Here is a 27,844-nt window from a genome sequence, read left to right on the forward strand (position 1 = left end):
ACATGCATCTAAAAACCATATCCAAAATATGACTATCTCACACAAGACACTACTAAATCTCTTATCCATGCACTCATTATATCCCGCATTGATTATTGCAATAGTCTCCTAACTGGTCTTCCCAAGAACAGACTCTCACCACTGCAATCAATTTTAAATGCTGCTGCTAGTCTGATCTTCCTTGCAAGACGCTCATCGTCTGCTGATCCGCTCTGCCAGTTCCTCTATTGGTTGCCTGTATCTTACCGTATTCAATATAAAACACTTCTACTCACATATAAAGCTATTAACCATACTGCACCAGCATATATCTCTCTATTTATCACAAAATATCTCCCATTTTGACCACTCCGCTCTGCACAAGATCTGCACGGATCACTAGCTCCCATTCACTATTACAAGATTTTTATAGGGCTGCTCCCACCCTATGGAATGCCCTTCCACGCACAATAAGACTTGTAAATTTCTCCATTGTGAGACGAATAAAGGAATTCTATTCTATCTATACTCTCCACTAACCTCCAAACTTTCAAGCGTTCCCTGAAAACTCCCCTCTTCAGGCAAGCCTATCATATTTAAATTCTACACGAATAACCCTCTGAGGCACTTATGTATTATACAGCTTCCCTTCTGGACTTGTAACTTGGTGGGACTGCTGTGCTATTACTGATGCCTGCGCTATATAAGAAACTGTAAATAAATAAATAAATAGGTGCTAAAGTATTAGGAGGGTAGTCTTTGATGTCTCAATAACACTATTGCAGTTCTATGATGCATAATGTCTCATAAGAATAGCATGCACATTGAAGTGCACTTGTCTGACCATCCGGATGTACCAGTGCAACACAAGGAATTTGGTAATGCACATAAGAGTACACATTTTAAGAGTGACCTCCTTGTTATTAATGGAGGGAACACATGAGGTGATTTGGATCGGCAATTTTGACTAGATAGTAAAAATCACCAGATTTGCCCTGTGTGTACACTGGGGGCATTGCAATAGCAGTGCATGGCCCCGTCGCATTGCTATCACCCAGCCATATCAACTGCGCAGGTAAGGCAATTTCACAAAGCCAGTCGCACAGTGTATTTGGCTGCGGCTGAGGATGGCAAGATCTAATCTCCGACAGCTAACTACATCTTGATTAGAGACTCAGCATTGCCCAGCCTAGTTCCCATGTATACACGGCTTTAGACTGAGATCTTTATTGCAATATCACTCATATATTAGAGGTTTTCATACACTTGCTATTCTATGCTGTCACATAAAAAAAAAAACAATATGATTATCTAAACTCTGAGCTTCACTGTAACAGGAAGTGAGCACGATAATCATCACATCATAATAGCAACTTAAAAATGCCGCAGTACTTACTTTATAGACACTAAAGTGTGACAGAAAAGGGAGAGATTTTTTCCACGCCTGAAAACGTTTCATATTTGTCAGGTTCACAAGGCCCACAAATGGAGTCGCGTAACAAGACAAAATATCAAAAAGTTTTATCCATAGTAAGAAGGGTGACAAGGAGTTCTAGTAGTGGTGCAGAGAGAATCTTAGAGGTGACAGCATACCACTTACTGACACTCCTAAATCTCTTCTTCTGCTTTTTGTGGTAGTAAGAGTCTGGTCCCACAGGACAAATCATCTCAGCAGTGAGGATGCTTCCTGGGCCATGCAGAGAATAGGCCCTACTTCTTGGCTACTCTGCGATAAGTGCCCAGGCAGAGTCTGTATTGCGAGATCTTGCGTGGACGTTGGCCATTGCATACATTTTTATTCTCCAAAAATACAGGTTAAAAAACCTGAGGTAAAACACAAATTTCAGTTGACGTCTTGGTTTTATCTTCTATTGCTGCTGTAGCTATTTGGAATATAAATATATACCTTTACGTTAAAGAAATGTAATTCAGGTACTAAAGTGCAACATATGTAAATCAAGTATTAAAATTGCAAAAGCTGCAGCATTTTGGAAAATTGGAAACTTTATGACTTTCTGGAAAATATTCATAATTTCCTGGGAATGTTTACAAAAATGTTACAGCCAAAACAGATTTAGGTGCAAAATATACAAAACTGTGCAGAGATATTGTCCAGATTCCATATTAAAATTGAGAAAATAAACTCAACAGCGATCTGTCATTAGCAGTCTGAAACATCATTGAAAAGTATAAGGATGTGCATAACCGGTCCGTTATCTTCGTCATATGTAGTCGTATATATAGTCAATGTTTTGTAAGCATTTTACAAGCATCGTTTTTGATAAAACAGCAGAAATCACTATTGCTCTTGCCATATATTTTTTAGTATGCGGGTGGACGCTTGTTTTTTTCTGACAGCAAGTGAGAGCAGCTAAAAGCAAAAATGTGACCCAGAAAGCAAGAGTAACCAACTTTGTGTGTACTTCCAGCTCTCTGAGACATCTCTGGGGTCCAAAATATAACTGAAATCTCTGTCCGGGGAAGCAGCTGTACTAGACTGGGATCTGCAAGATGAATCCATTCGGCACGGCTGAAACTCCCAGAAGGAATCCGTTAGAGTAACATTATAAGGCAGCAGGACTCTTCCTCAGTGTTTGGGTTTGCTGCGCTCATCAGCGACTGTCCGCTTGGGTCTGTACATTTCTGACAGCACACTTAGAAGCAAGTTGTTCCGTGGGTGTATCCTATGGTTCCAGCGTCATTCCTAGAAGCACAATCTTCTTGAACTGAGCGTTTGCCCTGCTAAAAACAGACACTCTATGGTGTTCACATGGCTAACTTCTTGAATCAGAGCCAAGGGGTCATATTTAACTGCAGGATGGAGAGTTAATTTCCTGTGAGAGCCTCCACTGGGATTTAAAACAGTCCCCCTCTCATCTGTCAACATCCCCTTAACTCTATCACTGCCAGAAGAGGCTGCCACACACTGGCATCACGAACGTGACAAATGTATTCCTCAGAATTGACATTGAAAGTTTGCAACACAGGAAATGAAAGTAGAACTGAGGAATATTATACTAAACTATCTGAAAGACGAATCTCTTCAGCAGTTACTGTTATTGTAATAGACAAAAGCCCTCCCTTGGCAATATATGTATTGTCTCACAATTAGTGGCAAGATTTTCAAACATCGGGTCCAACATTTCCATTTCTTAGGTGAGCATTCTGTTTTGAATGATGTGAAAGAGTATATGACTGCAGGAGACCCATGCCATACGTGGCTATGCATTACTTTTACCGTTCCTTTACATGTACTTCCATATACACTGTTTGCTATACAAGTATGAGGTGCCTCCACTGGGTGTGGACCCAGCCAGCAGCAATCTGGCAGGGTGTGCACCCCAGATGTTTGCCTTAGATGGTTCCGCCATTGGCAGGATGTAATACATGTGGATCTTATTATAGATTATATAATACTGTCACACACATTTCTCTGGCATGTGACTCAGATGGCTTATATCCCATAGAATAACCTTCATAGTGCACCCAATATGGCTGCCTCATCTTGTATGCTTGTGGATAGGTTGAAAAATGACATGGATCTGATGGTTATGTTGGGACACTACTTCGGAGCTTGGATGCTGCATCCACTCATTTTGCGTTGTCTGTTCTAGGTCTAACCTATTCCATCAGAGTAATCCTGTGTGTAATCCTGTGTAGTGCCCTCAAGATGGCCTCCTCACCCTTATAATCAGTATGCTTATTGTGCCCTCTAGGGACCTTATTGTAGTTGACATGTAAAGCTGCGAAATTCGCATGTCATTTAAATGCCGCCCACATGGCCCCCAGCCCCCCCCCCCCCCTCACATGCCGAGTTCCCTACACAAGAGCAAATGGATGTTTAGCATAAACATTCATTCACAGCTTTCATGCGGGGAGGATATCATTCGATGGTCATTGACTATCGAATGATGTCTTTAGCACTCGCAGATGTAAGACACCTCTCTGTGAGCGCCCTGTGTGGGAAGTGGGTTAGCACAAGACATCTGCTGATGGGAAAGCCATAGGAAAACACCATGGGAATGGCCAGCGTTTTCATGGGAACGCCCCTGCGAATACGGAGGGGAGCAAAAGAACCAGAATAAGGTCCTAGGTTTAGTTTTTCAAACAATTCTAATGCCTTTCTACAGTATATCGTCTTTTTGATGTATGTAAAGTGGCTTTAAGTCTTTGGGGGGAAAAAGCACTATAAATTAAAATTATTATTATTGTTATTATTATATAAAAAAAAATAGTAACCCAATTCGTGCTGGATGGCACTCGCAATAACATCAAAAACAGGTACAATGAGAGTCCACACACAGCGGTGTAATCGATGTTTTGGGTCCTTGACCCATTATTCCTGGATCAAACCTACGGTATGTTGCAATGCAAGTGGTGCAGTTTAATTAATTTATTTTGCATGCAGAATTAATATTGACTGTTTTTGCATTCATCAAGCAAATACCTCACAACTCTTACACTAAAGTTTAGAATGAAGCTAAAAATGGGTGTGGTATAACACACTGACAGTCAGGATTCCGACAGTCATTAGCCAGACGTCGGAATCCCGACTGCGGGGACACAGACAGTGGGGGGGAGCACACCAAAGCCTGTTGAGGGCTCGCTGCGTTCGCCACCTATTACTTTCCCTCTATGGGGGTCGTGGACACCCACGAGGGAGAATAGCTGCTGCCTGTCTGTCCGGCTTTTAGCAGTCAGTGTAATGACTGTCGTAGTCCCGACTGCCGGTCAGTCATCCAGCACCCCTAAAAAATACCTATTCCTAAATGAAATGTCTCTCCATATGCGTTCGGACTGGGGACCGATGTTTGGCTACTGTGCATGGCCATAATGATTTATGATAATGAACAGACTAGGCGAACAGACTAGGCGACTTACATAGCTGCCGGCCTGTTCCTATGGGGTAGTTCGGGCAGGGGGTGTGGGACCCGCATGATGAGGGGTGCTAGGGGTGGGCGGCTGACATTGCTGTCTTCGGTGGAATGGTCGCAAATATAACTCAGTCTCCACTGACATATTTGCATGGCCCGAAGAAATCATTCGATGGTCAGCGAGATATGCAAGGGTATACGATGGCGGCAGGGCGCGGTAACATGTGAGCTGTGCAGCTTACCTATTGAGTCAACCAGAATAAGGACCATACAGAGGTAGTCGCACACTGAATATAGGCATGCCACACAGTATTTAAATCATCAGGAGCTGCTTGTGTGTCCTATTCGCTCTATGCAAACAAGATGCATTTTAATAGAAAAAGTTGCAAAATAGACGGTATAGAGTCGCACAGAGCTCACACCTTATTCATAACGTGATTTGTATTGGATGGATGATAGATGTATGTGGACACATCTGTATAGCACCATATGGTTTTGCTAAGGAGCAAATTGCTCCTTTTTCATTTTCTCCTAACTCTGAATCCAGCCCATTGTGAGTAAATAACAAATTGCTGTGCAAAATGATTTTTCTTCCTATTGTGAGATCAGCTTGGATTGCATGTACATTATATTTTTCTAAGCATGATGGACAGCTGGGGAAGCTTGTTGTGGAACGCAGGATATCCACAAAGTGTTCTGGATTATGCACAGATTTGCAAAAAAGGAAACTGAATTTCGTAGGATGTGGCTTAACAATGGTTTACAATAGATGGGAGGAAACTGTGCGTGCTAGAGGCTATCTCAGTGAAGCAAGACTCCAGATATGATTAGCGGATGCATAGAAAAGGCCATATTTTTACTGCCAAGAGTTGGAGGTTACCGGTTTTCAACATGTCTAGATGATTTCTCTTAAAACACATATTTTACAGTATGTAAAGTGAGGACAATGAAATATAACGCAGAGGATAGGAAAATGTATTTCTTACATATTCAAGATCACTTTTAGCATCAACATTTTGATCAGCAAATGACCTATTACATGATAGACAATTTTGCAGCTTCAGACACAAAAAATCCCAATCTGTGCTGGTTTTTGGGACTGTTTGTGTTGCTAACTGAAACGTCAATGACGTATGCCACTGCTTACTGCTACTGGCCAGTATTGCTGGATAGCTGAGAACAGTTTAGTCTATAGAAACCCAGTAGAAAAAACAAATCTGACAATAAAAAAAACCTGAATAAATAATAATATTAATAATAATAATAATAACGTTATTTATATAGCACGTTTCCCCCAATAGGACTCAATGTGCTGTACATTTACCTTTACAGCACACAAAATAAGCTTATGAGTGGATATTAGTGAAATGCTTGAGAGAACAGGAAAGTCTTGAGTCTATTTTTAAAAGATTTTACAGTGGGAGCCTCTTGCACTGTGAGAGTCGGAGCCAAAAAGCCAAAAGCTCTACCCCAGATGAGTTTAGGCAGATTCTAGCTATCTATATAAGAATAATTGAATGATGTTTGTGGGTGTGTATGGATGTTCCAAGATAACTCTAGAAATATTTAACTAAGCATCTTCAAACTTTGCACACTACCTTCTCAGCTTAAGGGACAATCTAATCTCTAGACAGCACTGAATACAACACAATAAACACGACTCGCTAAAGTGGACCCTTAACAAGTTGAGTGGTGGGTTTTTCTGGGGCAGGACAAATCTTCCAGGGCAGGTTTGTCCTTCCCCAGAAATACTCATCACAGAAGGGGCAGAAGCTGCCTTCTGCATTAGCCCCTTCACCCTTGGGCCGGTTTGCGGCCGTTTGGAGAAGTTCGGGTCCGCTTGGGGTGGTTCGGAAGCGCTTAGCCGTTTGTTCGGGCATTCCTGTGTTTGGACGCCCGAACACACGAACGGCCGAACCCTGATCGGTAACGGGGGGAGTATCAGCGACAGGGGGGATGGTGGTGCGCCAGTGCTTCACTGCTGGAGGCACCACTGGCACATCATTTTTTTTTTTATAGTGGCATGCCTGGAAATTTCTCGGGACAGCTCAGTTCGAGAAATTTTCGGCCATACCACCGAAGGGGTTAAATCATTGGGATTTATCATAAAGACTTCTCTTTTATCAGGGTTCAGCCACAGCCAACTGGAACTCATCCACTCCTGAAGCTCAACTAGACAGCCATTTAGGGTAGTTATTGGGTTGTCAGTACCTGGAGCAAAAGACAGTTACAGTTGTGTGTCATCTGCATAGAAGTGGTAAACCAGGCCATGGTATCTGATTACAGTATGTCACCCAGTGGTAGCATGTATACTGAATAAAGCATGGGAGAAAGTATCGAACCTTGTGGGACACAACATGGCAGTGTCATTGGAAGTGAGTATCTTCCAGAAGAAACTCTCTGTGACCTGCCAATGAGAAATGATTTGTAGAAGCTAAGGACTGTGCCATCCAGTCCACAGAAATTCTTCAGGTGCTCAATTACTGTATACCACTTTTACAACAACAAGGCTGGTTCGCACCTGAGATTTTAGACTCAGCTTTTGACCACTCTTAGACCAGCGTCCCAACCCAGCCTAATGCTGGACAGGTGACTTCACTTGAGGCAGAGCCTGAGCAGCTGCTTGGAGATGAAAGCAGTTTAATTCCAAAAAATGCAAAATCATGCACTTGGGTCTCAGAAATCCAAAGACTCAATATAGTATAAATGGCACTATAATGGAAACTACTGAGGAAGAGAGGGATCTAGGTGTCACTATTTCAGGGGACTTAAAAGCAGGTAGGCAATGTAACAAAGCAATGAAGAAGGCAAGTCAGATGCTTGGTTGCATAGGGAGAGGTATCAGCAGTAGAAAGAAAGAAGTAATAATAATGCCACTGTATAGGTCATTGGTACGACCTCACCTAGAGTATTGTGTTCAGTTCTGGAGGCCATATCTCCAGAAGGATATAAATACATGAGACTGTACAAAGAAGAGCAACTAAAATGGTGCATGGCCTACATCACAAAACGTACCAGGAAAGACTAAAAGATCTTAATATGTATACTTTAGAGCAGAGAAGGGAAAGGGGGGACATGATAGAAACTTTCAAATATATCAAGGGCTTTAACAAGGTACAGGTGGGAGACATTCTTCACAGGAAGAGGAGCAACAGAACATGAGGACATGCACTGAAACTAGAGGGAGGAATATTCAGGGGAAATGTGAGGAAGACTTTTTTCACAGAAAGAGTAGTAGATAAGTGGAATAGCCTACCATCAGAGGTGGTAGACGCAAATACAGTAGTACAATTTAAACATGCTTGGGATAAGCATATTGATATCCTTACAAAAAAATAAGGATCAAATATAGTTTGAGGTAACATGTTTAAAAAAAGGGGCAGACTAGATGGGCCAAGTGGTTCTTATCTGCCGTCAAATTCTACGTTTCTATGTTTCTATAAAGCATCTCTCAGAGCCGGCTTTTCCATTGCAGTGAACGGGTCCTGGGTTACCAGTTTACACTGTACAGTGATTCGGGCTGAACTCGTTTTCAACCCTGAGCGCTGGCCAGGTTGAAATCCCAGACCATTTACAGCACCTGCAAACCCGGAATTTTGCATGCCCCCATGCAAAACCTGGTCAGCAGGGCTGGTGTAAAAAAAAAATGCTTGCTGCACTATAAGTCTCAGCAGGTAGCACCTCATATGTCCAGGGTGTTCAGTTTAGGGCCTCTCCCCCTGGTGTAAAAGTGGTATAAGAGTCCCATGGTCCACAGTGTTAAACACTGCTGAGAGATCCAGAAGGAATGAACAGTCACCTCAGTCTCTTGCCATTAGACGATCATTCAGCACACATACAATGTGCTACAGGTATGTCTTCTTCTGAATTCTGACTGGAATGAATCATAAATATAATTGGTTGACAGGTGGGTTTTTAGTTGAGTTGCAACCACTTTCTCAATAACCTTTGCTAAAAAAGGAAGGTTTGAATATGGTCTGTAATTGTTCATGCAGTTGGGGTCTAAATTAAGCTTCTTGAGAAGTGGTCTGACAATTGCTTCCTTGTACAGGAATAATGCCTGCCTGCAAAGAGCAGTGAACTATCTTTGAAAATACAGGTCCAATAATGCAGAATGCACGCAGCAGTGTCTATTGGTGGTCATCCATGCTGTAATACGGATTGATACGTCGTATGCCACCATCTGTCCCACCATTTAAACTTGCTCCTGTACTATGGCAGGTTCAGTTTCTGTATATGCCAGTGGTTCCCAAACTGTGTGCCTAGGCTCCCTGGGGTGCCTCGGGACACTTGCAGGGGTGCCTTGAATTAGTGGTCTAGAGGCAATTAAAATTATTTATGGTCATTGTAAAAGGCAAAAACATTGCTGGTAGGCTACCAATAATAAAATATGTGGACAAAAAAGAAGCTAATCCTGTCCCTCACCCATAAATAAACCCATGTATGACATACAAATCAATTTACAGAATAAGAAACTTTTGGACTAGGGGTGCCATGAAAAAAATTCTGATGCTCTAGGGTGCCGTGATTTTAAAAAGTTTGGGAACCACTGGTATATGACTATGGCCTCCTATGCTAGCTGTAATGTGCCTCTGTAAGCATCTGCTTTCACTGACATTCCTGTGACACTCGCCTAACACGCCCACTGGATGAATTGCATGCACGAATAGCCATCCCCAGTCACTACCCAGTAACGGTCATCACTTTTACACAAAATTTCTGCTACATAGAGCACACTCTATGTAATGCATGTGCCATAGGAAGTCTTACACATCTTTGTGGATACACAGTTGCAAATAAATCTCTAAAATACATGAACATTGGCATTGCATTGGGCTCTGAATAAGGTCCTTTTCTGTAAAGGACAGACTTTTAATATCTCGTATGGAGACTTGTTCGGGAGCGAAAGATATTGAGTGTACACACTAGGGATGATATAGTCAAATCAATTGCTCAAAAAGCCCTTATGTATAATACAAAAACTGTCTGAAATACTCTTTGGGAATCAAGCCAGTTCCAGTCTGAAGCCATCAGTTTCTAATCAAACTCAGCAGAAGAAAAGATGCTGGAAGGTTTGGGTGTTCCATTTGCAGGTGGTAAACAGACCCCATCTCTGGGACAGTACAGATCAGGCTCCGGGCTAATACTACCTCATCTGCTGCAAGGAGAATGCCAAATTCAAAGTGTTTGGCATAGACGAGAAGAGAACTAGGTCAATTAATAATGTATTACGCACAGCTGATTGGTTATGCAGTTACTCCTGTTCTACCATTAAATGCTTCGGTACTTATGTATTATCTGGGCTCCCATGTTAAATGCACCCCATTTTTTCATACCCCTACTATCAAATTACGCATGGAGTTGATTATATATAGTGTGGCGAGCGCAGCGAGCCACCGTGCCCGAAGCGTGGCGAGCGCAGCGAGCCCCGCGAGGGTACACAGTGTCATAAGAAAAACGGGAGCCCAGATATTACATAAGTACCAATGCTTCTTCCTCATTTGTAACTAAGTATATTATAGGATTCCCTATTTCGTCAGGGATTAAACCAGGTTATTTAATTCTGGTTCCATATCTGCCCATGGCCTAAATACAGAGATTATGTGTGGCTTTACTTTTGAACCAGGTACAATTGTTGCATATCTTGTACAACAAATACAACTGCATCTTAAGCAGCAAATTCTTGGGCAGACAGGGTCTGTTATTCCCACGCTAATGATAAACTCGCACGCAGGAACGGATACCCATTCATCCAAACACGTCCTTCAGACTGCCATGTTATCAGGAGTGCCTGCTGTTTAACCATTGCATGATTCGTTACAGGAAATAGGATCAACCATACATCAGCATCCCACTGCACTGGGGGAACTATAAACTAAATTAGAGATATTTCCTTATGCAAAATCGCGTTACACTGACAGAACCTAAGATCTATAATGCTGCTCCAACAATTGTCGTTAAGAAGTGAGCTGTCAGATAACAGTACACAAGCCAGCAGAACATTTTTGATTCATTTCAATCTGATCATTCTGGACAGGCACCAATATGACTGCATGTGTGGCCTACACTCCATGTATGTATGATTACTGAGCAGCTACTGTTCTTTGTTATCAGTCATTTGTAAGGGGCTGAATGCTGCGTCCTTCAGCGGATAACTCTCAGGAAGTTTGAAGCGTACAGGGATCCGGTTGATAGGTTTACAGTGTATAGGACAACAGTCAATAGGTTGATACAAAAAAATCAACAAGCAAATGGTCAACATTGACAAAAGTCGACATGAAAAAGGGTCGACTTGAGTTTTTCACTTTTTTTCACTCTCTTTTATTCATAGTTTAACATCCACATGGATTCCAATTGGGACAGTAAAGGGAAAGGGCTCTCGGAGCACTACTGTATCTCAAGTCTCCCCTGTCCTGATAAGCTCCACATTTAATATTACATTTATTTCTAGTTCTCAGTTTTATTGGCATCACTTTCATGTTAGCCAACTTGTAATCTAGGTTTATTATACATTTACACATGGATCAGATCACCCCCCCCCCACCCCCCCCCCCCCCCCACCCCGATGAAACTGTTGCAGTTGTTTTAACCATTTGAATGCTGACATCTCTTAAAGGATGTGCAAAATAACCACAAAAAATTCCAGAGTCACTCAAATTTGTTACATAAATGCAAATAAAAAAAATGTGTAAAAAAATAATATATTTCCTATATAAGGTAAACATTACAGGTCGTTGTTATGAATAAAAATGTTTGTTTGCACATCTATTTTGACCAATTCAGTTTGCACTCAAAGGGTTAAGCTGGGTACACATTATAAGATATTTGCAAAAGATATGCGCAATAACAATAGTTAATGATATTGTCATGCATATTGCTCAGTGTGTACTCACTATATTGTTAAAGATGTGCACTCTCGTGGGTCATTAACGATCTCCCCTGTAGCCTGAGCATGTAGATAAATCTGACATTATTGTCAGTGGTATCAGATATCAATCAGTGTATGCCATATATCATTCGTCTGGCAGCACCACTGATATTGTTAATGATTTCGGCAGTGCCGCAAATCATAAAGGGGCTGGTTCAGGTTGACTCGGTAAGCTGCAAAGATTGCAGCTTACTGAGCTCCTGAGACTCCACCCTTCTGAATGCCTGCCGCCGCCGATTCCTCTCGTTAACCTGCGAGGGGATGTGTAATGAAAACACATCCCCTCACATGCCTCCGCTCACATGTCACCGACCATTGAAACTGACTTTTTTTTGTGAGCGTCGCAACAAACACGTGGCAGTGTGACGTTAGGCATCCACGTACCCATGTAAACACCCATCGTTTCCATGGGCGATACCCGCCCACCGCCACCATCCACCTCTGGCCTGCCCCAATGCTTGCAAACAGCTTGGTACCTATGCAAGTCGCTGAAGCCATTCACAAGGGGGAGCTGCACATGCGCAGAATAGACCATGCGCAGACCCCAAAACATCGGGACGGGTCCAAACTCGCAATATTGAAAGTAAATCAGAACCAGCTTAGGTGTGATCAACTGTCGGCCAGAAAACCATGGTGTATGTATGGTACCTTGGTGTGAGACTGTCATGCATTTTCTCATTGAGAATTCTGTTGCAATGAAAGAGACACCGAATGCTGTATAAGCAATGAGGCTGACATAAACCACGCAGGGTTCCAGCAGGCTGCACTTGCTAGATGTCACATGTTATGTTGATGCGGATGGGCACAAGGCCTATCAGAGCCAGGGGGAGGGATTAGCAGGCTTAGAACTGATCACGAGTTAGTGTGATCCTCCTCTGTCTCAGGAAGCCCCGACCACCCATCCCTATTTTCTCTTCTTCGGCGGTGGTAAAGAACGGTCATCTCTAATAGATCTGTGTGTATGTAGATAGTGGGGTGCGCTCTCCCTTGTCAACGATTGTCACGGGCCACGCTTCTGCACGGGGGATGGCCATTTACCATCTGCCGCGATGGTTGTGTGGGGAGAGTAATCCCAGCGATGGTATGCATGAACATCTTTAAACACCACTTTCCTATAATGACCGTTCTTTGGTGCCGCCACCATTTTATAGTTATACCTAGTTGCTTGTCAAAATACATTTTGACAGTCTGTTTGAAACACCAGCACTTGTGTCCGTGTTTTTATTTTAGATAAGTTTATAGATAAGTTAAGCTAAGTTATGGTTTTATGTGATGGTCTTGGGGTGTGGCCTGTGGGGATACCCGCTAGTGAGTTTATGACTTAAACAGGCTCACTCTTGCTGTTGGTATGAGGTACAGCAAGGTTGTCCAAAAGTAGACTAACTAGCCAACAATAGGCCTACAAGCATTTTCTGTGACCCCCAAAACTAATCCTAATGATGAGGTTGCGATGGAGAATGCAACAAGTATTTATTCAGAAAGTGAGTGACAGGTAGTGAGTGTTTGTAGGAGGTAACAGGAGGTGACTACAAAAACTCAAGCACGCTGGGACCATTTTGGGGACATGTGTGAGCCTGCTACTTGATATGCTGCTGTAAATGTTCAAGGGGCTTACTTGCGACAGACATTCTGAGCAGCCATAGGGCTGCTGAAAGGGCTGATGGTGATATTGATGTGGGGAGATGGTGCATCTTTTTACGCGAGCTGTAGGTATAGCTGGTTACACACTACATCTGGGGTAGCCAACTCCAGTCCTCGAGAGCTACCAACAGTTAATGTTTTCCATGTCTCCTCACAGAATCACCAGTGAAGTAATTAGCTCCACCTGTGGATCTTTTAAAATGTGTCAGTGAGTAATGAGAGCACATTTTCAGCAACTAGGTTGTCTGGAAAATGTGAACTGTTGGTAGCTCTCGAGGACTGGAGTTGGCAACCACTGCACTAGATGATACTCGGAACGATTTTGCCGATGTTGGAATAAAAATGTAAATATCGTCCAGTGTGTATGCACTATGCTGCTGAAGATGCGCACTCCAGCACCTCATTATAGACATGCTCAATCAGCCCTGCATGGAGGATGATGAAGGATATCGCTAGCGACAGACACCCCTGCTCCCTGCCGTTGCATGCGCTATCGGTGAGCGTTAGCAACCCACCAGGTCTTGCTGGGTACACACATGATTTAGTATGTACCTAGCTTATGTCTGTACAAACCCTGTGGCTACTGCATTAGACTATTTACACTGACCTGCTGTGTCCAGTTGCAAATGAAAAGTTACCACCTTACATATATTTCACTGTACAGAAACACAAACAAGCACACTACATATTACACTATATTATAACCAAAATATAAATATCAACATCACAGATATGAGAAACATATACCTTAGGGTGCCACTCTCCAGTGCTGTCTTGTTCACTGCTAACAAACAAAATGACAGGAATGTTTTTTATTTGTTGACCTTATAGCACAATCTCCCCAGCTGCAGAGGTCTTCCTTCCCTTCTCATGCACATGTGACATTTAGCATTTGCATGAAACAAATCTCAGGAGACTGTAATTAGGTTGCTACCTTAAATCACTGAATCGCTGTCCCTCTTAAGGGGCATACACAAGGAGCGATTTTGTGCTCTTTTCTAGTCAGATTGCTTAGAAAGTAAGCACAGATCTCTCCGTGTGTATGCTCCAAATAATTACGATGCACGGTCCGGCACGCCGCTATCGCCTGCTAACTAGGTCAGTGCATGCAGTCAAAATCCAGTCAAATTGCTTAGCAAGTGACGGCAAATCTCTCTGTGTGTACAGAATAAGAGATAGTGATCGAGATCCCTCATTCTGAACGACCAGCCTTTTTTTTCGCTTAAGCAAAATCGCTTAGCACAAATCTCTGCATGTGTATGTGCCCTCCATGCGCGATCTGGACACAGGGAAATCGCCTACCATAAATAGCTTAGCAAAATATCTTAGCACACATCTCTACGTGTGTATGCCTCTTTACAGTGAGTAGTCTGTATGTCAGGGGACTTAAGAAAGCCCAATTTACTATAAGCAGGTAAAGAGAGGAAGATGGCAAAAGGAAAATGATTGGAGTTATATCCAGCAACAGTAGCATATAAAATGATGAAAACGATGTAATTTGACTATATTTAAAAAAAGTATTATATTGTGCCAAGGGAAATGCACAATGTTATGTGACTTGCTTTTTAATGAATGGGTGAATTCTTATTTAAATTGGCGAAAAATGATGTTTGTTACATCTTTTAAAGTGGTTAAGGGGACAGGGTTTATTGGTGATAGGATTATGGGCGAGATGCAGCAAGCACCACAAGAATATTGCAATGCTTGCCGCTAGCCTCAGCATGCATACCGGCAAAAGCCGTCCTTTGAAATGATCAGTCTACCGGGTTTTGGACCAGGAGTCCTATCTGCGCATGGGCCGCACGTGCTGTCAGGGATCCAGCACAGCAGAAAACTGCAATAAAAGCCAACAGGCTTCTACATTGCTCACCACATCTAAGCCCCGGAACGTACCGTATTCTGGGCTTGGTACATATGGGGGCAGCGGACAAACCTCAGAAAACTGCATTTTTCACTTTGTTGCATCTCACCCTATATGTTTATAGTGTGGGGGTGCAAATAGACACTCCGAGACCTAGTCTGTACATTGCCTGACCTGGAATGGATTAACCCACTTCCCATTTATGGCTGTGTGTTAAGTGGTATCTATATGAGCAAAGAATACTGTAGGTGAACTTGTCTTTCCTTGTCCTTTAAGAGGAACTTGGTTTCTCTGTATTTCCCTTGCCTGAAGGGGTTGATTCATTACTGTCAGCAGAGTGGCAGTAATAAGCAAGTATCCAACTAACTGCGGGTTCCGCGGTGGATACTAAATTACTAGAGTAATATTACATTGCTTCTTCATTAAACCCGGTCATCTCTCATCCTGACCTTCTGTTTATGCTCACCTCTAGCACTTCTGTGTCACCCCTGTCTGTCTGCCCTTCCCCTTTAGAATGTAAGCTCTCATGAGCAGGGCCCTCTCTCATTTGTTTTTTCCTCTCTTCCTCTCATATACATAGGGTGAAATTTACTAAGATGTGAAATACACTTCACAGGTCATGTTGCTATGGGCAACCAATCACATCCGGTCTACTATCTTCTAGAGAGTGGTAAATAAATAAGAAGTAGCTTCTGATTGGTTGCCCATATCAACATGACCTGAGAAGTGTATTTCACATCTTAGTAAATTTCACTAATATTTATTTGACTCCATTTGAGGGCTCCTAATCCTAGGATTCTGCCACCATGATAATTACTTCAATGTTCTGTCCCCTGATGCAACTACTGTATCCTTATTCACCATGTACTTGTCCTAAATTGCTTTGACGCGACGGACGCGATATTGCCGGCACTGATAAAATTGCGTTGAACGTGTCCATCGCATGCCATTATAATGGCACGCGATGCGACCGACGCGATATTACATAGGGATCAATGTTAAATTAGCCGGCTATTACAAAATCGCGTTGATCGCGTCCATCGCATGCCATTATAATGGGCGACCGACGCGATTTTACATAAGGAACAATGTTAAATGGGCCAATGGCCCCAATTTTTCATTGTATAGGCACCCTAATGGGTAATTTGTATGTTAAATGCCCCCCACCCCCTGTTAACGGCAACCCACGATTAACACCAACTCAAAGCGTGGCGAGCCAGCGAGGGGCGGCGGCACGCGTCCTACGACCTTTTCATACCCCCACTATCCACGTCGGCGTGTAGTGGAGTTTATATAGTGTGGCCTGCGATATTTTTGCAAGCCCTGCTTAGCAATCCCAGGCTTGCATGGGGTGGGATTTTACTCTGGTGGGGCTTCGAAAATTAGCAGCCCAGCGATCAGGTCTGAATTAGGCTTATTGTCTCTACTGACTGGCGTGTCATTTATTATATGTGATTTTTATTATAGGGGTTTGCAGGGCAGAGAGCAGATACTGCAGCTTTCCTGAACAAAGTCATTTATACATGTAACGAGATTACTGAAAACTGAGAAAGAAAAGCCATTCTGTTTGTCCTTTCTGTGTGTCAGAGCAATGAAGTGTGGGTAAAATACACTGACATCTCTCTATCACGGTTCATGAACAGGACACATAACCAGGCTTTTTCAAGACTGTACTTGTTTCTGACTGTGCTGTTTTTCCTACACTGCAGATTCCCCAACACACCAGGAATAAATCCAGTGTAATTAATTTAATTAAGCTGGAACATAAAAAGAAACATACTGTTATGCACTCTGACAGACCTAATGGGCCCTACACAAGGGCCGACATTCAGGCATTATCTGAGCAATTTGACTAAATCCTGAAAACGGATGTAAATCGCTGTGTGTGTGTAGACCACACAGCAATTTAAATGTGCGGCCCCTACATTCTGAATCGCGGCAATTAATAACCAATTGGTCGGGGCCAGTGTTCTTAATGGAAAACACTGCCCCTGACATCTTGCTTTGCTCAGAACGCTCCTCGGCCAATGTGTAAGTCTAATTTGGAGTCATATCTTTCCTTCAAATTTGTAAATGAAATACTATGTTAATCCTATGTTAAATATTTTTTTCTGTATAGAGGACCAGATGCACCAAGCTTCAAAAAGTGAAAAAAAATTAGAGTGATGACTGACCAACCAACCTGCTCCTGTCATTTTCCTAACCCAGCCTGTAAAATGACAGTTAGAAGCTGAGTGGCTAGTTGTTTATCACTCTTTACTTCATCACTTTTTGAAGCTTATCGCATCTGGCCCAGAGAGTCTAATAATATATTCACAGTGATCTACTGGTTTAAGTTCCTTCAGAAGGTAGTTCAGGGGACACTAATTTGAGAGGCAAAAAATATGAGAGGCAAAAAATATTGCATCATTTACCTTAGCAGTAAAGCTAGAATATAGTTCTCTATCACTGGATAGTTGATGGAATTTCTAGACATTGCGGAAAGAAGCACAATCTGCCCTTGCTGTACAAGGCAATACAGTAGCCATCTTTGACTTTGCCAAAGGATCAGACTGTAATTATTTGGCTATACAATGTGACACCTTGGGGAGAATGTAATTGTCTGCGACTTGCATACACTGATGACATTGTAGCATAACCATCCAGTGTTTTAAAGTGGCAATCTCCAAAGAGTCAGAATCTTGATATTACATTATAGGCCTGATTCAAACCTGTGAAGTGGTCAGCCGCCACCCAGACAGAGTGTAAATCTACGAGAGAATTGCAAAAATATCGCTATCTGGTATCCTGTTGTACATACATACACAATTCTCGAACTATTGAATGATTTTTTTCAGTCGGTACAAATGTAAGTCTGACCCTTCTGAAACACTGCAACCGCCTCACACCATCTCTGAAAACGCCAGGGTACACCTGCAGGTCTTTTCGGACACTTCCAGAAAACGGCAAGTTACCACCTCCAAACACAGCCTCCTGTCAGTCAATTGCTAGGGGATTGTGAATAGATATTGTCACCATTTTTACACTTTTTTACTATATGTAAAATATACAATTTTTATTAATTCAAACTTCATAAAAAGTTTTGGTCATGTGACAATGGTTGGTCACATGTTCGGGTCATGTGATTTTAACTGGTCAGAGAGTGTCACAATTCCAATTGGCTAATAATGAAGAATCATCTTATGTAGTTAATAGTTCTATTGGTTAGATTGTCGTCTGGAAAGTGTGGCCTTAGGACCTATTTATGAGTAACCATGGATATAGGCATACCGGAAGTGTTTTGGGATTCTCCGGGGAAGAAAAGGACATGTGATAATTACGGTGTCCTCTGCTCTGGAGAGTAGTCCCTAAACACTTCCAAATCCAAATAGTTTGCCCAAGTCCGTATAGTTCCTAAAGCTTTGGAAGAATATAGCTTGACAAATAAGCCGCATAGCGTAATAAAGACAGTTAACAATGAATTTTCAGCACATGAACACATCTTCACTGTCCGGGCATACACACTGTTGTGCCACAGTCATACAGACCTGCAGCCAACTGGGCCTTAAAATCAGTACAATTGCTACAAGAGCAGTGTATGCATATATACAGTTCATCTAATATAATAAAATGTATACAAACTATAAGTGTTCTAAAAAAGGTGCAGCTAAAAGCCCTTAAAAGGAAGAATGGGTTAAATAACACGTTGTAGAAGTGATCCAGCTTAGCTGCTTTACATTCAGTGCACACATCAATGCAGAAGAGAAAACACACACAGGAAGCGATATTTACATTTATCATTGTACTTTACATACACAGGATCAGAAAGAAAGGAAACACACTAATGGCAATTATTTAATAAAATAAAAGGTATAAATAAACTGGATATACATCTGTAAATGAGTATGGATATTCAGCGCATATCCAAAGAACGAAACAGGAAATACACACATATTGTAAGGACCAATTCAATTGGCCACATGTAGGCGTAGCTATATTCCACACTCACAGTACCACCACGTTCAAGGTGTTTTGTTAACAGCTGTGGACAAATATCCATGAATGTGGGGCAAGATAGGGACAGGAGGAGGCGAGCTCCGATGCTGTTTACATGCTGTCTCAATGGCAACTCATACAAACTTAAAATAAACTTGTTACTCACCTGCTGTGAGTAAAGATGTGTTTCCGATTTTCTCAACATTATGGTTGACCAACATTAAATAGGAAAAATCTATATGCGAGCACAATACAATGTCTCATATACATAAGTACCCTAGGTCCTGCATTGACGATTTCAATTGCTATGCATTGATGGATGAAGAACTACACATGTTCCCGTGTGAGAAAGTCACAAACATGAGGACATTTTCTCCATCAGAACCACAACCATGATCATTATGACCACAGAGCAGGATGACGTGCATAGTGATTGCTCTGTAACTGGTTCTTCCTCCATCAGCCAGTATATGAGGAGTGCAAGTGTTGAGAGTAGAGGCACTGGGGGTAATTCATCACACAGCCGTGAATTTAAAACGGACTGCATTCAGGTAGACGCAGCCCCTCTAGATTGAAATCCCGCCTTGCAAATGAATGTGATCTCAGTGCGAATGGACTTCTACGGCTTCTACGGAACACCTTCGGCGAGTATCACACTTGCCAGGAAGTCGGGGCGGCGGGCACAGCTTACCTACTCACTCGGCCTAGGTCCAAGGGAGCCCAATCTGCTCGCCTTGCACCCATTGCTTGTATACTTATCCCTCCAGTCAAAACAATGGCATATACTGCAGTATGATAAAGCCCTTCCCGGTCTGTACTTCTTTGCACAAAACTGCATCTTTTTATAATGCCCACATGAGCCCCATGTTCATATATGTGTGCATAAATCTGGTTATAATGTTAGCCAGTGTCTCCCCGCACATTGGTGCCAAGTAGGGTAATGCTTTTGATACCTGTTTTTCTAAAGCAGGTGTATTATACATGAGGCCAACCCGCTGCCTTAAAACTACACAACCCAGCTACACTGCCACAGTTTTGATATTATAGCATGATAAAACTTTGGCAAGGCATGATGGGATGTGTAGTTTCTCAGTAGCTGGAGATCACATGTTGAATACCCCTGATACTGTATAACGTAGCTGGTCTTTAAAGGATTAATTAAATTGTGTCAGTGTCAACTTTAATTTAATACCTCCCAATGATATGCGGTCATTAGGTCAACAGTGTCTAGGACAACAGTCAAAACATTGACCACTATTGGTCGACAGGCAGAAGGTCTACACCTGGTAAAGGTCCTTATGCATTGTGTTGACATAGTCAAAGGTCGACACGAGGAAAAGGTCGATGTGGGAAACAGATGACATGAGTTTTCCACAATCCCCCCCCCCTCCCCCCCCCCCAAAAAGACTAGTTCATATTTTACCATCCCAGTGGGCATAGAGGAAGAATACAATAGTGAGCTGCCATGCGAGGGGATGCGGTACACTAATACAGTGTCCATGTTGAGCTATGTCGACATAGACACCAATTAACGGAAAAAAAAACGCATGCCTTTTCCCACGTCGGTATTAACTTGTGTCAACATTTTGTCAATGTCAAATTTTTCATGTACCGGCGTTCTGCCTGTTGACCAATAGTGGTTGACCTGTTGACTATTCAGACTTTTGAATATTTGCATTGCTCACTGGATGACTAATCCTTTGCAATATAGAACAGGACTAACAAATTAATCCCTGTGGACCAAAGGGGAAAATATATAACCATTTCCTCCATCACTAATGAGGCAACTGCTAGTTATGTAAGGAAAACAGAAGGTAAACAAAATATAAATCAATAAAAAGAACTCTGGTATTTTCCAGATGCCTTTGTTTGACTTCTACATAGTAACATGTGTGTATGCTACTTAATACTGTACAGTATGTATTCATTATGCTTTCCTGGCCTCGCCGATACTATTCCGTAATACAAAGACAATTTGCTTCCAAAGTTCTACTTCATTTACTATTGCAATTTCCTGAGATGAATTATTTCATTAATGTTTAAAACCATTTAGATCAACTCACTTAAGATTATTATTATTATTATTAGGTGTTATTGCTGGGACGTGAATCTGTTTACAAGGGTTATGAAATAAAGGGTTGCCAGTCAAAAAATGGTCACCATGCACAATCTCGGCATTAACAGTCGACGCAATCAAAAGCTCAACATGAAAATGGTCAACACGTGAAAAGGTCAAGTTTTTCTGTTACTGCGATGTTCAGTTATGTGTACCCTGTATTGTTCTAATGCAGGCATGGCCCTCCAGCTGTTGTGAAACTACAAGTCCCATCATGCCTTGCCACAATGTTACTATTAGGGAATGCAAAAACTATGGCAAGGCATGCTGGGATGTGTAGTTTCACAACAGCTGGAGGGCCATAATTTGTCCATGCCTGTTCTGTGTGCCATAAGTATGGCTCTGCGAACCCCTTGTGGCACCTTAAAAATAAAATATAATAATAATATGGGTTTTTCATGTTTATTGGTTGTAGATTTTATCACTTGGACTCCAAATTTGAGTCCCCTTTCATGGCTTGCTTCATTCACCGTTCCCAATCAGTGCCACACGAAATTATTTAAAAGTCCCTAAAAACTATTAAACAATCCCCGCAATAAAAACCTCATGTCGATCTTTTAATCAATCGACCATTGCCATTCAACCTTTTGCTTGCGTGGACCTTGTGCGTGTCGACCATATTGTGTCGACCTATTGACGTCAACCTAGACATTGTGGGGGGGGGGGGGGGGGATTTACTAAGATGGGAGTTCTATTTCAGATGGGATTTTGCTATGGGCAACTAATCAGCATCTATCTATTATCTGCTAGAAAGTGCTAAATAAATAAGAAATAGATTCGGTACTTGTTTCCTAGCATGGCGCCCATCTCGTTGACTGTAAGTTTAAGGTACTTAAGGCATACAATCAACGCGATGGACCCGATTTTCTGTCAATCACCAGCTAATTTGCCGGTGAAAGAGAAAATCGCGTTGATCGCGTCCATCGCGGCCCTTAATAAGGGGCCGTGATGCGACCGACGCGATCAACGCGATTTTCCCATAGGGAACAATGTTAAATTATTTTTAAAGTGTCACCTATGATTTTACATACAGTAGGTGACAATATGGCCCATTTCACATTGAATATGGTTAAAAAGTATGTTTAATTGCCCCCCCCCCCAATTGTTAACGCCACCCCACTATTGACGCCAACCCGAAGCGTGGCGAGTGCAGCGAGCCCGCGAGGGGCGGCGGTACGCGTCCTCCGACCTTTTCATACCCCTACAATCCACATCGGCGTGGAGTTGTTTTCATAAAGTGTGGCGAGCGCAGCGACCCACCGAGCCCGAAGCGTGGCGAGCGCAGCGTGCCCCGCGAGGGAACGCGTATACCTGTGAAGTTATGCGCGTCCGCTCGCCACACTTTATAAAATCAACTCAACTGGATAGTAGGGGTATGAAAAGGTCGGAGGACGCGTACCACTTGCCACGCTTCGGGTTGGCGTCAATAGTGGGGTGGCATTAACAATGGGGGGGGGGGCATTTCAAACATGAGGGGGGTTTGGTATTAAAATGGGGGGTTTGGGGCCTTTTTACATTTAAATCAATGTAAAATCGGGTCTCAGGGACCATTTTACATTGATTCCAATGTAAAAATCGGGTCGATCGCATGCGATGCGATCGATGCGATTTTTCCGACCCGACGGATACAATTAAAATCGGTGGCGCCGTGCTAGGAAACAAGAACCATAGATTCTCATTGATTGCCCATAGCAACATCCCATCTTACCCATATCTAAAAGTCTGAAATACAAAATGTATTTTATCCCGAATGAGATAGTGACACCTTTGCTTTCTCATGGTTTAGTGTACACAGACTTTGCTTAACCCCTTGAGTGGTGGTTTTGCTGGGGCAGGACAATCCTACCAGGGCAGGTTTGTCCTGCCCCAGCAAAACCCACCACAGATCATTAGGTTTGCAGTGTAAATGATCGCCGCTTTAAAAAAAAAATATGGAGATTTCTTACCAAATCTCTCACTTTCTGAATCTCTCATCCTATTAAATTTCACCCAAGATGGGCTTTAACTGCAGACTTTTAGTTTTAATTTGAGGGTATTTACATCCAAATCAGGTGAACGGTGTAGGAATTACAACGGTTTCTATATGTGCCTCCCACTGTTTAAGGGACCAAAAGTAATGGGACAAACTAAACAATCCTAAATCAAGGCAAGGTAAGAGGTGGGTTCTAGGGGATGTGGGAAATTTGCTCACCTTTCTGTGGGGCCAGTGGTGCAACCCAATATTTGGGAGCTTCACAGGGCGATAGGAATTTTTTTTATAAATCTGTATGTTTTGTGAATGTATATAGCCTTAAAATATAGTCATACGACAAATGCTTCACAGAATGTACTCGAAATGGGTAATTCATTGTTTGAAATTCTCAAGTCTTGTTGGAGAATGCAATGTTTTGTGGGTTTGCAGAGTGTAAAATGTTTGTCTGGGACTAACTCAGATTCAGTTGGATTTGTAGCACATACTGTAGCGCAAAGTACTGAAATTCCGTACTATGGCTTCAGACTGAGTGAATGGCAGTCTACTGCCATTGGGTGGTGGTATCAGACTCCTTTTCTGAAATTGGAAGCGTTCTGCTGTCATTTTAGGAGAGTGCTGAGCACAGGATCTCTGTTAGGGATATACAGTCACTAGGTCGACACGCATGAAGGTCGACATGACTGAAGGTCGACATGACTGAAAATCCACATGGGTTAGGTCGACAGGTTCATTAGGTCGACACAAGCATGGGGAAGTTCGACAGTCAAAAGGTCAACATGGGTTTTTTTACTTTTTTTTAAGCCAACAGACAGTATTTCATGCCCTACCATCCACTAGGTTGTGGTGGGAGAATAAAATAACATGGGGAGCATAGCGAGGCACCGTACCCGAGGCATGGCGAGTGCAGTGAGCCATGCGAGTGCCACGTCGACATTCGGGACAAAGAAAGTGAAAAAAACCCATGTCGACATTCTCCATGTCGACCTAACCCACGTTGACCTTCAGTCATGTCGACCTTCAATCGACCTAGTGGTGTCGACCTAATGCTTGTCGACCTAGCTGCTGTCTTTCCAATGATCCATACACCTGTGAGGACACCAAGATTTCCTGGTCTCTCTATAGCAGTGGTTGCCAACCGGTCGACCATTGCTGCCCGCACGCCTGCCCGTCTCTCCATCCCGTCCATCTCTCCCTCCATCACCCAGCGAGGTTTGATTTGCTGACGGATGGCCCAGACACAGGGAATGGAAGCGTCAGCACTGCAGAAATGGAGGATGGAGGACGGAGGAGCCAGCGCCAGCAAACCAGCAGGGGAGCACCGGACTCTCCTTCCCCCGGCAGCAGCAGCAGGAACAACAAAAACAGTGAGTTCTGCTGCTGCTGGCACAGTGGGGGCATACCGGTTTCTGGCACAGTGGGGGACATACCTAGCACAGTGGGGGACATACCTGACACAGTGGGGGACATACCTGGCACAGTGAGGGCATACCTGGCACAGTGGGAGACATACCTGGCACAGTGGGGGACATACCTGGCACAGTGGGGGACATACCTGGCACAGAGGGGGCATACCTGTTTCTGGGACAGTGGGGGCATACCTGGCTAAGTGAGGGCAGACCTGGCAGTGGGGGACATTCCTGACACAGTGGGGGCATACCTGGCACTGTGGGGGCATATCTGTTTCTTGCACAGTGGGGGCATATCTGGCACCATGGCAGCATATGTGTATCTAACACTATTGGGGACATATGTATATCTGGCACTGCACTGTTGGGGGCATATGTGTATCACACCCCTATTTGCAATGGACGCACCCCGTGTGGCATGTGGCTACAACCACTTTTTGGTGCGCGTTGTACAGTATGTGGCATAAATAATGTGTCAGGGGCATTACAGTGTGTGGCATAATGTGTAAAGGCCATTATTTTGTTATTAAGCAGATTTTTTTTTTAATGTTAGTAGCTCTTTGGGTAGTTTATTTTGCCGTGACTAGCTCACACCCCAAAACAGGTTGGAGACCACTGCTCTATAGGAACTGCGGTGGCCAGCTTCTGCAACCCCATGGGCCTTGTAACCGGCCAATATTGGTGATCTGACGCTGCATCCTATAACCAGCACAGACTACTGATGCAAGCAGGAGGTATCTACTTATATCAGACTCCTCCTGCTGCATTACCATATTAGCGCATTGCTGATGCTTCCTGGCGGTGCCTCCTACAACCACATCTGAACATGATAGTTCTTATAAAGGTAAATTTACAAACCAAAAGGACAACTCTGTTTCCCCACTGGAAACAACATGCACTGGTCCTAATTTGATGAGTACATGTATCTGCCAGTCTTTTTAGCTAAAAAGACAGGCAGAAATCAATAGGCTGCCAGGAGCATGACCAATTATGCTGCTCATTTATCAAAGCAGAGCTCTACCAAAGGTACCACATTTACATCTCTTCAACAGCCCGAGCAACAAAGTAGCTATACGAAGGCTGCATTTGGTGCTTTGTACATGGAATATTATTTTTAGATGAAACTAGTAACATATATGAAATGAAACACATCCCTAAATGAAAACAGCAAATAGAGCTCAGGTAAGAATAGAGGTTCAGGAAAGAAGCACACATCTAATTAGTGCATATATGCTATGCTTTACAGGTGTGGTTTTTTATGACTAATGCTGTCAAAACCAGAATTCAATCAGGCTTTTATATCAGGAAAGAGTCCATGTTACATAAATGCATCCACACCATGTGGCCACAGTTTACACTATTCTCCAGTTGGCTGTCACTGCACAAACATTAACCAACCAATAGAGGGCAAGTGATGAGTTGCCATAGAAACCACAGGGCAACTAGAGAAGAATGTTAAAGTCTCTTGCATGATGGGAGCAGCATAACAAGTAGCTGTGGTTACAAAAGAGAACACAATAATAGAAAAAAAAGGTATAAGCAATCTATGCCAAAATCAATTATGTAATCAACTCATCTTTCTTACTGACATTAAACACACATGTCCCTTCCCAAACAATGCTGGGAGACTGCAAAGTTTTTGCTCTGTGTCCTACATTCATTGTTGATGCAGAGTACATCACACGTGGGTTAATAGGAAGGTGAGATAGATTGTTTAACACTTAAATGCCAAAAACAGAATAAATGACATCATCACAATCCCTATCATTTCTAACAGTGAAACATTGAGAGTTGTGTTACCTCATTGTCCTCTTTGCATTCCTTGCTTGGAAGCCTCTGATAGTCAGACTTCTCCCCCATGTTATCCTGGGAGTGTTACAAGAGAGCAGTCTGGCATAGGGATGTCATCGAAGCAGAAGCCACGTAGAAGATATGATGCACATTTGGAGGTACTTAGCCTGTGAGATGGAATACTCACTGCTACTCACTTGGCAAAGAATGCTTTGGAAGAGTTTCCACTAGAGAGACATGCTGCTGGCTAACAGCTCTGGCTTCATGCAGATTCCTTTCATTGGAAATGATTTCCATCTCATACAGGTAAGAGAGCGGATAGCACCTGCAGTGTACTATGTGTGTGCATGGACGCAGCTGGTAATGCACAAAGGCTGCATGTTTATAAAGCAGTCAGGCATAGAACCAAACAGATGCTACAAGCTCAGTACTGGGCATTGCAGCTGCGCTTCCTCTGCCAAGGGCGCGCTGGACACTGAGTGTAACAATGAAGATGAAACAGGGTAGGAGCATCCTATTTCACTGACACTTCACAGTGTGCCATGGGCGACATCCTATCTGACAATGATAAAAAAAAAAGAGGAAGCCGCAGCAAGAAGACTTAATGTCCTAACAGGGAGAGATGCAGCTGACAGTGTTGTTATGTGCCCTTCAATGCTTGATACAAGGAGAAATCCATCAAGGCATGCTTGTAGCACATTAGTCCAATCTGTAAAGTAATTCCAGGTTGTCCATCTGTATAAGGTTTATGAGTGTCCATGCAAAAGGCTGTCGCAGTTCTGCACTGCAGCTTCACACCCCCCACTCCTGGGTACAACATACACCCTCCCTCTATTATCACTGCCAGCAGCTCCTCTCTGTCTCCACCTCTCACTGCAGATTAGTGAAGGTTGAGCAGAGACTTCCAATCCAGAGGCAGTCACTGAGGGCACATCTGCTGGGCAGAAACACCCCCACGTCCATGCATATACAGTACATGGCAAAATAAGGAGGGAGGGAGGGACCAGTACAGGGATGCTGAGCAAAGTGAGCTTCTGTCTCTGGCTAGTAACTCTGCATCTTTATCCAACATATCAAGAACTGTAGCATACAAAGCAGGGAGAGAAAGATACAAACAGTATAAACTGAATTCTAGATCCATTTTTTGAAATATTTATTTATATGTTTATTCTGTTATTATTATGCCATCAGTGTCTTGATTCACAGACAGATGCAATGTCAGAGTTCTATGCAAAGGAGCAGTTTTTTACTACTGAGTATGCCAGTGACAGACAGGAAGTATAATTGTGAGCCGTAATGGG

The 27,844-nt window shown here is 42.9% G+C and overlaps 1 protein-coding gene across 5 annotated transcripts in view; it reads right to left on the minus strand.

Annotated features, from left to right (window-relative positions):
- The window catches only part of TNK2 (tyrosine kinase non receptor 2), a 155,996-nt gene that overhangs the window by 79,686 nt on the left and 48,466 nt on the right, over nucleotides 1-27,844 (minus strand). Inside the window, exon 1 of one of the 5 annotated variants that reach the window (XM_083177497.1) lies at nucleotides 26,553-27,414. The exons of 2 other annotated variants lie outside the window; for them this stretch is intronic. In XM_083177497.1, coding sequence (XP_083033623.1) covers nucleotides 26,553-26,612 — 60 coding nt within the window. In that variant the 5' untranslated portion in view covers nucleotides 26,613-27,414. Of the gene's footprint in view, nucleotides 1-1,375; nucleotides 2,674-26,552; nucleotides 27,415-27,844 lie in introns of those variants that run through there. 2 more of the 5 variants (XM_083177498.1, XM_083177496.1) reach the window with 2 other exon arrangements.

The sequence above is a fragment of the Crinia signifera genome, chromosome 3 (genome assembly GCF_055691185.1).
Source record: "Crinia signifera chromosome 3, ASM5569118v1, whole genome shotgun sequence".
NCBI lineage: Eukaryota > Metazoa > Chordata > Amphibia > Anura > Myobatrachidae > Crinia > Crinia signifera.